General features: G+C 37.0%; 1 protein-coding gene across 1 annotated transcript; it reads left to right on the top strand.

Annotated features, from left to right (window-relative positions):
- The first annotated feature begins 1,098 nt into the window (after positions 1–1,098).
- Positions 1,099–4,455, top strand: tcf21 (transcription factor 21). The gene is made up of 2 exons (XM_037750074.1): positions 1,099–1,612; positions 3,567–4,455. Exons 1-2 carry the CDS (start codon positions 1,208–1,210, stop codon positions 3,654–3,656), a joined length of 495 nt encoding a protein of 164 aa, XP_037606002.1. The 5' UTR covers positions 1,099–1,207; the 3' UTR covers positions 3,657–4,455.
- The last annotated feature ends 9,856 nt before the right edge of the window (positions 4,456–14,311 follow it).

Below are 14,311 nucleotides of genomic sequence, written 5' to 3'. Positions count from 1 at the left end.
AAGGTAAAGTCTGTAAGAATTAAATGATTTATGATTTATTAAATAGTAAAAATAGCACATTTTATACAGTATTTTAGATTTACAACTTTGGGTTTAAGGAACAACACAACCTCTTCATGATAACATATTATAAAAAACGCAATATTTGAATTTAGCAATGTTTTGAGCTAATTTCTAGGTTATGAGAATAAACATGCCAATTACATATACAAGATGATATGTAAAAAAAAAAGTTTACCAAAGTTTTTGAAAAACATTTGGCTGCAGGTATTTTTTTTCTTCAGGTTTTAAAAGGAGCAACAAAAAAGGGCCTTGCCACCACTTCAAAAAAAACTATCATTCCCAAATTATTATTATTATTATTATTTATTTATTTATTTAACATCTGTAATATTTATGACCACGTGAGCTTTACAGATTACAGATTGAGCCTGCATGTGTTTCAGAAAAAAAAAAAGATTTCTTAAGGCACTTTGTATGAGACACGAGGGAGGCATAGCTCTTAAACCTCATAACAACAATTATATTGTACATAAATTTAGGAAATTAAGGCAATAAACATAATACACATTATAAATCATGTACAACTAACATTCAGAAACAACTCATGTGCCACAACATCTTATGTAATTATCCATGAATATCCATATTATTAACAGATAGATAAATAGAAAAATATAATAATAAATAATCTGTGCAAGGTTGAAAGGTGTCAATCTCCTTTTCAACACAAGTACGAGTGTATATAGTTATGGTATAGGCACCAGACTTTACAGTTAGGTCATTCATATTATGTAGCTCACAAAGTAATATTCAGGTCTCCCTTTAAGTTTCTAAAAAGGTCAAGGGGCTCCTTGTGTAAATAAGATGATTTTTATAGGTCTAATTAATCCATCTCTTTGCAATTTTCCAAAAGGGATGGATACTTAAAATAAACTATCTATTCTGCATTTTTCCTGGGGATCCATCCAGGGTCCCTTGGGAACCCTTTGTGGACCAGCATGTTATAGACCAGCACCATGTGTCTCCTCCCAGCATGAGGTAACGCCCTCTGCAGCCTTTATATGAAGATATAAAGTCTGCTCCTCTCTTCACAGCAGAGTGAGCAGTAGATGAACACCATCTCCAAAAGGCTTGTAGTGTGTTTTTGTCCACCCTCATCCTCCCATGTGTTAAACCCAGCTCCAGGTCAGGAGACAAGTTCACCATGTCCACTGGGTCTCAAAGCGACATCGACGACGAGCTCCTGGACGGCATCCTGAAGTTCGGCTCCAACGAGGAGAGCACCGAGGAGAGCTCCTCCAACTGCGAGGGCACAAACGACGCACCAAGCAAGAAACGGAAGACCCGGAAAAGTGCATCCAAAGGTGGGGCTGTGCAGCAGGAGGGTAAACCTGTGCAGAGGAACGCAGCCAACGCCAGAGAGAGAGCCAGGATGAGAGTCCTGTCCAAAGCTTTCTCCCGGCTGAAGACCACCTTACCCTGGGTACCTGCGGACACCAAGCTCTCCAAACTGGACACGCTGCGTCTGGCGTCCAGCTACATCGCGCACCTGAGGCAGATACTGGCCAACGACAAATATGAAAACGGATTTATCCATCCTGTCAACCTGGTGAGCATAGATAGGTGGAGGTGGAGGTGGAGGTGGAGGGGTAACACAGCTGGATGTTTATTTATGGTATAGAGAAAGAATGTGAGGGATAGTTAAAGTGAAGTTTGACATGATAAAAAGTTAGATTTTTTTTTTGAAACCATTATGGTTAGTTTGCCTTATAATAACAATATCAGTCACTGATTATTTTTTATTATTCAAGGATGCACCACTGGAATTAATAGGTTTATTAGGATTTTTTTAATCTGGGTTGCAGACTGTTATAGGCCTCAAATGCTTGGTACCAAGGTGACAAATGAGGGTGATAGCTGATAGGTGGAGGGGTAACACAGCTGGATGTTTATTTATGGTATAGAGAAAGACATATATGTGAGGGGTAGTTAAAGTGAAGTTTAAAAAGTTGGCCTACATTCTTAAAATTGTGATTTTTTAAAAACTATTATGGTTAGATGGTTTAATAATAACAATATCTTTTTTTTTTTATATATATATACTTTATTTTTTCCCTTTTTTCAAGGCTGTTTTCATATATGCAATCCACTGTTTGTAATTACAACAGTCTATAAACCAACTTTTAAGTAGATGAGCTTTACAAACAACCTCAACATTCAAAACCTATAATAATAACAATATCAGTCACTGATTATTTTTTTATTATTCAAGGACGACCACTGGAATTAATAGATTTATTAGGATTTTTTTAATCTGGGTTGCAGACTGCTAAAGGCCTCAAATGCTTGGTACCAAGGTGACAAATGAGGGTGATAGCTTTTGTGAAGCAGGTGCAGATATTGGCCAACGACAAATATGAAAATGGATATATCCACCCTGTTAACCTGGTGAGACTGCATGGGGATATAGAGAGGTGAAGGTGGAGGGGAAACACAGCTGGAAGTTTATTTATGGTATAGAGAAAGAAATGTATGTGAGGGACAGTTAAAGTGAAGTTTAAAAGGTTGGCCCACATTCTGAAAAATAAGATAAGATAAGATGAACCTTTACTAATCCTCGGAGGGAAATTCAGGTGTCAAAGCAGCAACATCAGCAAACAGAGTGAAACACAGGAGAGGTAAAAAGGTATACAAAAATTATAAAAACAATAATAGAGATATAAAAGATACAGAGTGAATGGGTGAACATAGTGTATGCAGTCCGTCAATAAATAAATGTAATATGTGCATATGTGCAGTCTATAAAGTGGTATATAGGCTGTATAGTGTAAGTGCGCCAGTGGTTTGAGTCCAAGATGGTTGCAGATAGTGCATGAAAAATGGGACTTTTGTTGAAATTATGGTTAGTTTGCCTAATAATAACATCAGTCACTGATGTTTTTTTTTTATTCAAGGATGCACCACTGGAATTAATATATTTATTAGGATTTTGGTTGCAGCATGTTATAGGCCTCAAATGCTTGGTACCAAGGTGACACATGAGGGTGATAGCTTTTGTGAAGCAGGTGCATGAGAGGGTAAAAGCAACAATTGCTATTTATGGTGACTGTTTTTAGGCAAAAAATCTGACTCAGAAGCAATTATCACCCTTTATGAAGCATAATTCACAATTAGCCTAATTTCATTCGATATAAAGCATGATGCAGTACAACATTGGGCCTTAAATGAATAAATGAAAAAAGCTTCAATAATTGTGCTATAGATATCACTTAATATCTCCAAATAATTAGAAATATTTTATCATGATATAAGAAAACAATCGGGAAAACACTGTAATCTCACTTTTAAGCCTATATGAGGTACATTTTATAACATTGTATCATAACAAAGAAACATTTTTCATTCAATGCGTAAACATCTGATGATTCCCGCCTGTAATTCATTATGTTCTCAACTGATCCTTTACAGGTGATTAATTGACACATAATGGGTCTTTAATGACGTGATGAATTTATATTCTAAGAAGCTGTTGGTCTTATAATTAAATGCATTTCCCTCCGCAGACGTGGCCTTTCATGGTTGCAGGTAAACCGGAGAACGAGTTGAAGGAGATGCTGAACACAACGAGGTTATGTGGAACAACTGCGTCTTGACGAAACCAAGCAGGACACCTCAAAAAAGGGACAATGATTTGACAAGACAAAACTGTGACTTGTGACATGCGCGTCTCATCTCTGCAGACTTTTGAGTGGGAATAACGGAGAGAGTCTCTCCTTCGTTCCTGTAAAGACGATTTTATTTAATGCATCCTGCCACATATCGTTGTCTTTGCTGGTTCAAAGATAAACTGCTTTAAATTGCTTTTTTTTATACTCTGCAGATGCATTTTTTTTTTTTACTGATGCAGGCCTGTTTCATGATGGATGGATGTGCACATGAAAAGTGTCCAAATGGTTGTACAGATTGTATATAAAATATATTTGTATCACTTTTACAACTTGTGTACTTTTTTATTATTATTATTCCGTTTAATTCTGTTTTATTCCCCTGTGTGTGTGGGCCGATGCTTTGACCTTTATAGTAACCTCTGTTATCACTCCACTCCTTCAGAATAGCAGAACCTGAGCACCAGATAAGTCTCTCTCTGTTGTTTTTCTAAAAGATAACAGTTGGACGTGGTTGTCATTACATAAACAAACCTTCAAAAGATTATTTGGGACCCTAAAAGCAGTTCTTGTAGTTTAAACAAGTCAAATTAAGTTTATCTCCCTGCCAATTTCATTGATAAATGCACCAAAAATTACCATTTATGATCAGCTAGTATAATTCCACTTCTAAATGTCTTTATTGTTAGGCCATAAATTATGTAAAGCTTTTGCTTTATTCACTGCCAACAACTTCACATATTTATTTCTGAAACAATATCACAATAAAAATGAGTGACAAATATGAGTTTGAGCCCATAATTACATTTAGGATAATTAACTGTGCTGATTGGATAGACTATTTAGGATTCAGCCAATCAGAAGAGAGGAAAGGAGGTCAGGAGATTTTTTTTTTTTAGACAGTTTAAAAATTGTAGAAAAGCTGCTGGTTGAGCTTTAATCCCGCCCAGACCAGTTGTTTTAATTCGCTCGGGTTATGACCGCTGTTTACATCATGCAGACAGTTATTTATGCAGTCTGACACGAGGCCCCTCTGTCTCTCTCTCTCTCTCTGTTTTACATGGAATCCCTCCTTTCTCCCCCTTTCTGTCCATCTCTATATCTCTCACACTTACACTGTTAAGAATTTCCCAGTAAAATAACAGTAAAGAACTGGCAGCAGGGTTGCCTTTATGTTACTGTAAAATTAACATTATTATACTGTCGCTGAAATTTACAGCTTTGTACTGTTAATGAAAAATATTATTTGAACTGGTTTTTTTTTAATTAATTTCACAGTATTTTACAGTTAATTTACTGTTTAAAGATACATTATGTAGCTGTTTTTCACCTTTCTTTTACATTATCTTACTGATTTGTTTTAATGCACTATTTAAGTTGTATTTTTTACATACATTTTAATAAACATTATTTTTTTGGCCTAGATGAATAAACTTATCAGGTTACAGACATAGGAATAGTCACACTAAATACAATTAAAGGCACTTGTTAGGAAAAAGGCTATAATAGACTTGTTGACACTTTTCCCAAAATGTCTGTCTATAGCTGGCTACAAGCACAGAATGCAAACCATAACAACATGTGAGTGAAGAACAATAAAGCTAATTCACTGATTTTTCAATCATGTACAATGTACAAGCCTCACATGAGCAGATCAGGTCCCAGAATTAAAAAAATACTGCATGAAACTGTTACTGATGATACTTTAGATAGTTGATCAGCAGTAAAGTGCTGTTTTTTAAGAATGCATTATAGTTCAATTAAAAAAACGGCCTATGAGCGTAATTTAACAGGTTTTCTTTTTTATTAACAGTAAAGCACTGTTTTTAGCAATAACAGGTTAATACTGTTGGAATCCTGCTGTAAATTAACAGCAATTGTTTACAGTGTAGGCCTATACTCTCTCTAACAGCATGCATTCACTGGGTAAGAAAGCATAACCTTCATTCCTTACATTCATTCCTCTTTTTTTTTTCATTTTTAAAATTTTCAATAAAGGTTGAGTATTCCTGATTTCTGCTTTAATTGGCATTTTTTTAAAAAAATAATTTCACTTTGCATTTTGACTGCTTTAGCTGACAGTTAATGTGTTTTTTGTTCGGTTCCAGAACTTGATTTGAGGTAATTTTTCAGAAAATGACTTATAATTATTACATAAAATATACAAACCTGATGTTAATATTACATTTGTACTATTTTACAGACAAGCAAAATTGCTTTATTTTTCTTTGAGTCATGTACTTGTCTTTTTTTATCATTTATTTTACCTCTACTCCAGGGGTTCTCAAACTTTTTGGGGCCAGGGACCCCTTGCAGGGGAGAAAATTTCCCAACGACCCCCTCATAGTTGTACCACTGATTAAGCATATTCTTACTACCATTTATACTCTTAGATGCCATTTGGAACTATTTGTATTCTACACGTTTTTCAACCAAAATACTTCAGACCTGTTTCATAGATCTGTGGAATGGGTTAGGTGATGGGTTGAAGCGGTGCACAAATATAAATCACTTTAAAAAGCTATACGAAAAATATATTTTTGGGAGGTATATGGTTGAGGAAGAGTTGTGATAAGAGTTGGTTTATATCTACTTTTTAACTCCGGATGAATATGTGGGTTGTAAATAAACTCCGGATGCTGTTCATATATTAATTTGGGATGTAAATAAATCTGGGATAGTTTATATATTATATTATATAATCATTCTATGATATATGAGTTATTAGAGGAGAAGTGAGAAAGGGGTAGGGAAATATAAGTTTTACTTCTACCTACTCCTTTTCGGACACTATTACTCTTGTTTTGTTTGTTATTATTTTGTATCTGTTTTTATTTATGTTTATGTTCGAAATAAAGTCTTTCATTCTTTCATTTATTTATAGTGATAAACGGAAACATTTCAATTTGAATCATGTTAAGATAAGATGAGATAATTCTTTATTAGTCCGGCAGCGAGGACATTTGCAATGTTATTGAATGTTGATACCAGTTATATACCTTTAAAAAGAGGGTGATTTTATTCAAAACTGCATTTGGACTCAACTTGACAGCATTTATAGCCTACATTTCAAGTAATTGATCTTATAAGCTTTCAGAAAATGAACAGTAGCAAGTCTGGCAGAGTCCTAATAAATCCAGACATTCATAATTACCAGTCTAAAGCTGACTTTCAGTAAGTGTTTCAATTTAAAAGAAATAATGAGCTTATTGCTGTGTGTCAGCTGTGGGAGTAATGGACACAATAGGCTTGTTTTATTGCCGCAAATAGTCCCCATCTGTAGATATGCACTTTTTAATGATACAGCACAATTTTATAATTTATAGCAAATTATTTTGCGGACGCACTGACAGAGTGCTATGGAGTGCCCGGACCCCCCTTTAAGAATCACTGCTTTACTCCATTATATTTCAAAGGTAAATATTGTACTCAGATATACTGGTTATATTTAGTCTACATAACCTTTGATGAGATAATACAATAATGATACATTGTTATAAATCAATATGCAACAAAAGAGCTTGACCATGACCAGCTATAACTACAGTTAGTGGTCTAAATGTTACAAAGTTACAGGCAGGTCTGTGGCCAAGATTAGAGAAATGACAAAAACTGAGAATATATATATTTTTTAATGTAAAAGTGGTCTAGTTTAAATATTTTCCATCTATATTTAATCTAGGAATCAGGCTAAAATAACCCCAGTGTGTTATTTTTAATCGTACAGTGTAAACTCCCTTCACATTCACAGAAACATTACAGAGGTCATGACCTCTGTGTCCTCAGTGGCAGAGTTAAAATGCTGCGTACACAGTAATGCCTCAGTAATCCAATAATCTAGCACTGACTTGAGCCATTAGACTTCCTAATGAATACTTGTGGTTTTGATATTTTGAGTATATTTTGCCAATAATACTTCTGTGTTTTTACTTAAGACATTTTTGAATGCTGGACTTTTACTTGTATTGGAATATTTTTAGATAATTTTGCCATTTTTACAAAGTAAAATAACGTTGGTTTATTAATGTTTAATATTTCCATTTTATTTAAACTGAGCGTGAAATGTCATTCTTGACTTTTGAAAATAGTGGTTTTATAAAATAATGCTAATCAAGAACCACTTACTAGCTTTTTTTCTACTTTCAATGGCATCTCGTGGTCTTCACCCACAGATGGACAGTTGTCATGGAGATATTTACATTATTATTGATGCTGCTATTTGCTTAATTCGTCATTATACTTTTCAGTGACGATCAGGAGGGATGTGACTGACTTTAATCACACTTAACTCATTCCCTTCACTTTGCCCATGTGAAAAGGACAGTACCAAGTATCCTTTAATAACAGGAACAATAAGATTGAGTGCTGTAGTAATAAAAGAGTCCCACCGACATCTCTTCAAGGACCCTCACCTAATACATCAGCGGCGGCGTGGCAGGGGCCTCGCCGCCACCTCAAAGGGACCACCGTGGAGAAAATAAACTTGGCCGCCTCTCTCCTGGGGCCAGCTGCAGAGAGCGAAGAGAGGAAGAGAGAGATAGAGAGAAGGGAGGGAGGGGTCTGCATGAGAGCAGAGCCGGGATTCCCATACTTGCTAATTGTTTTGTTGGACGGCTGCCCAAAACAGGGATGTGAAAAAGGTCCACGGACTGAGAGGAGGAAAGAAATCACAAGCTGATCCCATCATGTTTCCCATCTACCCTCAGATCACTTACTTTATATTGTTTTTCAGGGATGATATGGCTAACGCAATGTAACAGTGTGAAGGCTATAATCAACAGTTTATACTGTGCATTCCAGCAGTCTGTTTATATATAAATATTGGACAGATATATGAGCCAATGGAGAGACATATACAGCTGTATTTATGATGTTTTTCTTTATACTTTAAAAGTTATTTATTCTGAAGATCTCATCAAGCCCTCTGCAAAAAAACAGCACTCCTTCTCTTATGTTACATCACTATATACTGTACATGTCATTACCATCCAGAAACTCTCCCCAGGTCCCACTCTAACACACTGGTTCCCAAGATGGGGGTCCCAACCCCCACTAGGGGTCGCCAAAGCTTCACGGGGGGGTCACAAGGCCTTCTTGATTTTAAGGGGTGTAAGACAACTCCTTTTTTAAAATGTATACAGTTGGCCTATATCTCAGCATTTCATTCATTAATGTTAAGAAAACTAAAAGAGATTGTTATTTTTAAAGTTTGGATTATTATTTAAGATATAAACAGGATAAGGGCACGGTGAAGACCTGAAATCAAGTTATATTCACAGAGCCTTCTCTCTCTGCTATAAATAGCCTCGTCCTGCATTCGAAAAGTACGCAGTTAAAACAACCAAAGAGCTGATAGAATAATGGCCAAGCGTCAGGGAGAAGAAAACACGGAGTTTTTCAAAAAAGAAGCCTATTGAGTACGTATGATTGCTGAAAATTAAAAAAAAAAAAAATACACAATACAGAGAATTGTATTTAAAAGTCCCTAAAAAATAACAGGAAAACTCATCTCTATTCACAGGAAATAATCGGCTCAAAATTCTTTCAAATCACTCGTTTTACACAAACTTCCTGCAGTTATTGTGTTTCACTATTTGGGTTAATTGTACAGTTTATCAGGTGTTCTGTATTGTTGTTGTTATGAATTGAATATAATATAACATATCCATCAAATATATCGCTTAGTCAGGTGTCGACAGTTTACTCAATGATAGAAAAGGGGTCCCTTAAGGAAAAAGGTTGAGAACCACTGAAATAACACATCCATCTGTGCATGTAGCATCCTAAGACTGCCATCTTCTGGACAAAATATAAGGTGTTTTTGTGGACATCTTGGGACCTGACAATCAAACTTGTGTTATAGTAACATGTAAGTTCAAACAGCGGAAATTTATAAGACACAAGAAAAAATAAATGACAATATTCACAGTGTACAAGAGATGAAAAATATTTATTTGGATGATTACATGGTAAATGTTTTACATTGACAGAGTAGCCTTCAAAAACACGGTAATAATTTATCGTATTCGTCATTTATTCAATTTTGATGGATTGTTCCAAATTGTATTAGATCGGCATCAAATACTGAAAAGCAAGAAGCCACTAAATGTGCTGTGATTGTTTACATTATCATAGACTGCATGCTCTTCTGGGAGGACCAAATGTAACTCATCACCGACATTCAACTCTAACAGCATTTGACAGATGCTCAAAATACCCATTATACCTGCTTTGGAAATTAAACATTATGGTTCTCCCGTTGTGAAACAGTTGCACTACCATGCTGCCCTCCTTGTCTGAAAACCATATTGTGAATCTAATATAGTACACTGCTTTCACCGGTGCAGTGAAGAAGCCAGTGGTTGGACTGTAGGCGTTGCCAACATTGGTGAAGACCTTGCTGAACTTTAGGACTGTTGGAGTATTGCATCTTTTGAGTCTGTCAAAGCAGCATAAAATGCCACCTTTGCACTGATCAGAATATCCACTCAGCTCTCAGTAGCGTTCATCCTGTCCATTTCAGATGTAAGCTCAACTTCATCCAGTCATCCATCCTGCTTGTCAGCCACCGACGGTCACTCTGTCTTCTGGACAAAAGCTCAGCAGCCTGGTTTTAAAGATCAACACCCAGCTCCATGCTTACTTTAATTTCTTCCACTTGTTTTTCACCAGCTCTCAATCTCTCCTCCGTAGCAGTGTGATCTCTCCTCAGTTCCTCCAAGCTGGTTTTAGTGAGGAGGAGATCAAACTTCTGCTCATCTGCCTGTCTCCCTCAGCCTGGCTTCCATAGTCCTCAGTTCCACCTTCTGCTCCACCCACCATGTCCCTCAGCATCCTCACCTCCATCCCCAATGTTAGGGCCGGTGTTGGTTTGATCAGGTTTGGTATCAGGGCCCAGAAGTTGCTTTTTGTTAAGCTGGAAATCGAGGCGTTTGGTCTCCCCTCCTTAACTTGCTCACTCCTCAAGAGCACATGAAACCAACAGGCCGGGCAGCAAAAACAGCAGAACGAGTGCAGGTTTATGTTTTCCGTCTATTGCTGCCTCATCAGGGAAAATGGAGATGTATTTATGGGGCTTGGTAACCGTTTTATAAGCAAAATATGTCATGGAAGCTGCAGCATATGTTTTTGATAAACTGTTTGGCAAGCTCTCTGATTAAAAGAGTAAAAGGTGACACAAAGATAAATAGAGACACGTGCAGCAGGCTAGTCTACATGGTCATGTGAGAAATAGCAGATGTTGCTTCGCTATATGGTGGGGTCGTTTGGGGATTTAGATACATTTCAACATTTTTTTTTATTATTTGAATATATAATTTCATTGTACATGAATAAATAAGTAGTAGTAGTAGCATCTTTCGGAGTTCTTGTTGTTTGCTGCTATATTAAAAGGAACAGTGTGTAACATTTCGGGGAATCTATTAGTAAAAATAGAATATGATATTCATAACTATGTTTTCATTAGCATATAATCACCTAAAACTAAGAATTGGGTTTTCATTAGCTTAGAATGACCCTTCATATCTACATAGGGAGTGATTCCTCTTCACAGAGTCCCCCATGTTTCTACAGTAGCCCAGAACGGACAAACCAAACACTGGCTCGAGAAAGAGGCTTTCGCATTTTTACGTTACCTGGAGGCCACCGTAGTTCTCCAACACGCTTGTGAAACTGCGGGAATGTGAGCCGCAGCGTGTAAAACCGTGGTACCGGCAGCCACTGTCTGATTCCGTTGCTCCCAAAGTACTATTACTATGGTAAGGATAACCTCTGAGTGAGGTGAATGGCGTTACCACGGTTTTGTACACGACAGCTCACGTTACTGCAGTCTTTGATAGGGATTGAAGGGGTTCTCAGTTGGTTGCAATCTGCAACCAGACCAGTAAATGTCGCCAAATCATGCACAGTGTACCTTTAATGCTCTGAATTTCGAATTTAGCACCTTTAATTAATTGTATAGTCATCGGTAAAGAAGATGCTCTTACCTTTATACTTCTATAGTTATGGATGGCTTTGACCTCTGTATTTAGGAGGTGTTCCTTGCAAATGTATGAAAAAAGCGTAATTAAAACTTTCCAATTCTTTGCATATTTTGTCGCTGAAAATCTATAACTTCTACCACTATCACTATCTAGCACTATTTGGGATTTCTCCAATGTCTCTCTTTATCCATCTGTGTGTCAGTTTGTACTGTTTAACTAGAGACTAGTGTCTATCAAAAACACAACATGCTGCTGCTCTCATGAAAGGTCAGCTTAACACTTTGCTCTGTAACGAAGCCCCATACGTCTTTATGTTATGTATGTCGAGAAGATTATTATTATTATGATTTCAAATAACAGCAAAAGTCTTTATTATAATGACTTGGCATTATATGACCAGAAGATGGCAGCTTTACAATACTGGTGACACATCATTTTAGGTGTTGGAGGGATTAAATTAAATGGATGAATTTGACACAAACTCACATCATTACCAGCTGCTCCTCAACCTCAGTCCATCATATTATTTTTTGACAATTATTCAAACGCACAATGGATATGTAGCTTTACATCATTTAAAGTGGCACACAAATGTCCATCACCATGTAGGAGAAAGTGCATCTGCAAACAATAACTATTTAAACCAGTGGGTGGCAGCAGAGGATCCCCTATAATGAAAAGTTGTGAATGTCAATAAAAGCAATAAGGGCAAGAAATAGAAGGGTGGGAGAAGTGAGAAATAAAGACACATCGCATGGATCTTTGAGGATTTAGAGACTATATTGTAAGATGATGACAGGCTGCACAGCAAGTGGACACACTGGAGATGGTAGCAGGGGGTCAGTGTTGTGGAGGAGCGAGGAAGCAAACAAGCTCATCGTGCATTTAAAAAACGGACAGATATACCAACATGACTGAGGTTAGGCAACAGCTGGTAGTGGTGTCAATTTGTATCAGATGGTATGGCAGCCTGGGCAGCCTGGCACAGCAGCCACCAGAGCACAGGAGATGCCAGAGATAGCTGAGGCCTGCCCAGATCACCTACCCATGTTTATTGGCATGCTCACGCTTGTGTGCGTGTGTGTGTGTGTGTGTGTGTGTGTGTGTGATTGTTGGTGTTGGCATCAGTTTGTGCTTATTAAAAGGAGCACAGCAGGTGCCATGAGACTCTTGGCCTTTACGTCACTGCTGGAGTCATCCATGCAGTAAACTATCGGTCTTTATTTCCTTCGGGTTTTTTTTTTTTCTGCAGAAAACTACCTTTTGCACTCACAAGAAGAACCCATTTAATTTTTTGACCCCCTGACCCTTCCACTCACAATACTAGGTGTGAAAGAAAAGGTTCGATACAGCAATACATTATGGTACCAAAACTTTGAAATCTATTTGACTTAATGTGTATAAGGTGTGTTTTTTCTCTGTTTACCACAGATACTATAACCGTTCTGCAGTCTGTCAGTTTGACCTTTTGCCAGTATATGGTCCGTCACTGAGGCGGCTAACACAGTGTGTATAGGCAGAGGACACAAATTAAGTTGTTAGAATAATAAAAAATACCATCTAAGTGGCAAAGACGCATGAGGTATCAGAGTCACTGGTGCATGTTTAAAGGAATATTTTGACATTTGGGGAAATAATAATGACTTCCTGAAGTCTCTGTTGGTTGCCTGGCAACATCACAGTGACAACAAGTCTCCAAGGAACCCATAAAAGAAGGAAAGGTCATTACATCATCGTGACACTATTCTAATTTTGCAAGAACCCGTATAAAAAGGTCCAGATTTATAGTGGCATATAAAATTTGGCGATTAGCGCCACTTCCTGACAATAATAGGAAACATTATCGAGAGAGCTGGCTAATGTTAGCCCTCCTGAATATTATTAAATATTACAGTTTGATGGTTGGTTAGTTATCAGTGTTGGACACTTACTGTAATATCACTTTCCCCAGTAACGAGTAGTGTAAGGGATTACAATTTCCAAAAAAAGTCATTATATTATTAATCCAAGTAACGCTGCATTACTGTTACCAGAACACAATTTGTTTTATGTTATATATTCATTGAGTTGAAATTTGGTGAACTTGTAGGTGAATATCGTTTCTGCAGGCAGTGGCCACTCACTTGCATTTGCACATGTGTGACTTTGCCCTGAAGTAGAGGAAGGCTTATTTCAACCGCTGGAAGTATTGTTATTATTTTGAGTTTGTCTCAGTCAAAGATGCAAAGAACATTGTCGTCAGCTGTAAACTTTGTGCAAGCAGCACATTGCTTTCAACCATGGGGGGAGGGGCAAAGCATTATAGTAATATTTATGAGTAACGTTTTATATTTGATGCCAAGTAATATTATTTTTTAAAGGACCAATAAGTAAAAAGTCACTTATTACACTTCCTGAGTAACTTACCCAATACTGTTAGTTATTGATAACAAAGATGCCCTATTACAATCAAATACATGCAGAATACCACCCGCTTGGCACCAATGTGAGTTCAGACGTAATGACCCTTCCTTCTTTTATACGTTCCATTCAAGTCTGCAGGACGTCACTGCACCAGGCCAAGAAATAGTCCGGCACATAACTCATGATGTGTTTACAGTTCAGTTTTTGTATGGATTAAATAAAAAAAATAAAAAAATAAAACATGCTAATTCGTGAGCT

This window comes from Sebastes umbrosus, chromosome 18 (genome assembly GCF_015220745.1).
Source record: "Sebastes umbrosus isolate fSebUmb1 chromosome 18, fSebUmb1.pri, whole genome shotgun sequence".
NCBI lineage: Eukaryota > Metazoa > Chordata > Actinopteri > Perciformes > Sebastidae > Sebastes > Sebastes umbrosus.
The sequence above is the reverse complement of the archived record's forward strand: the minus strand, read 5'-3'. Positions and strand labels throughout refer to the sequence as shown.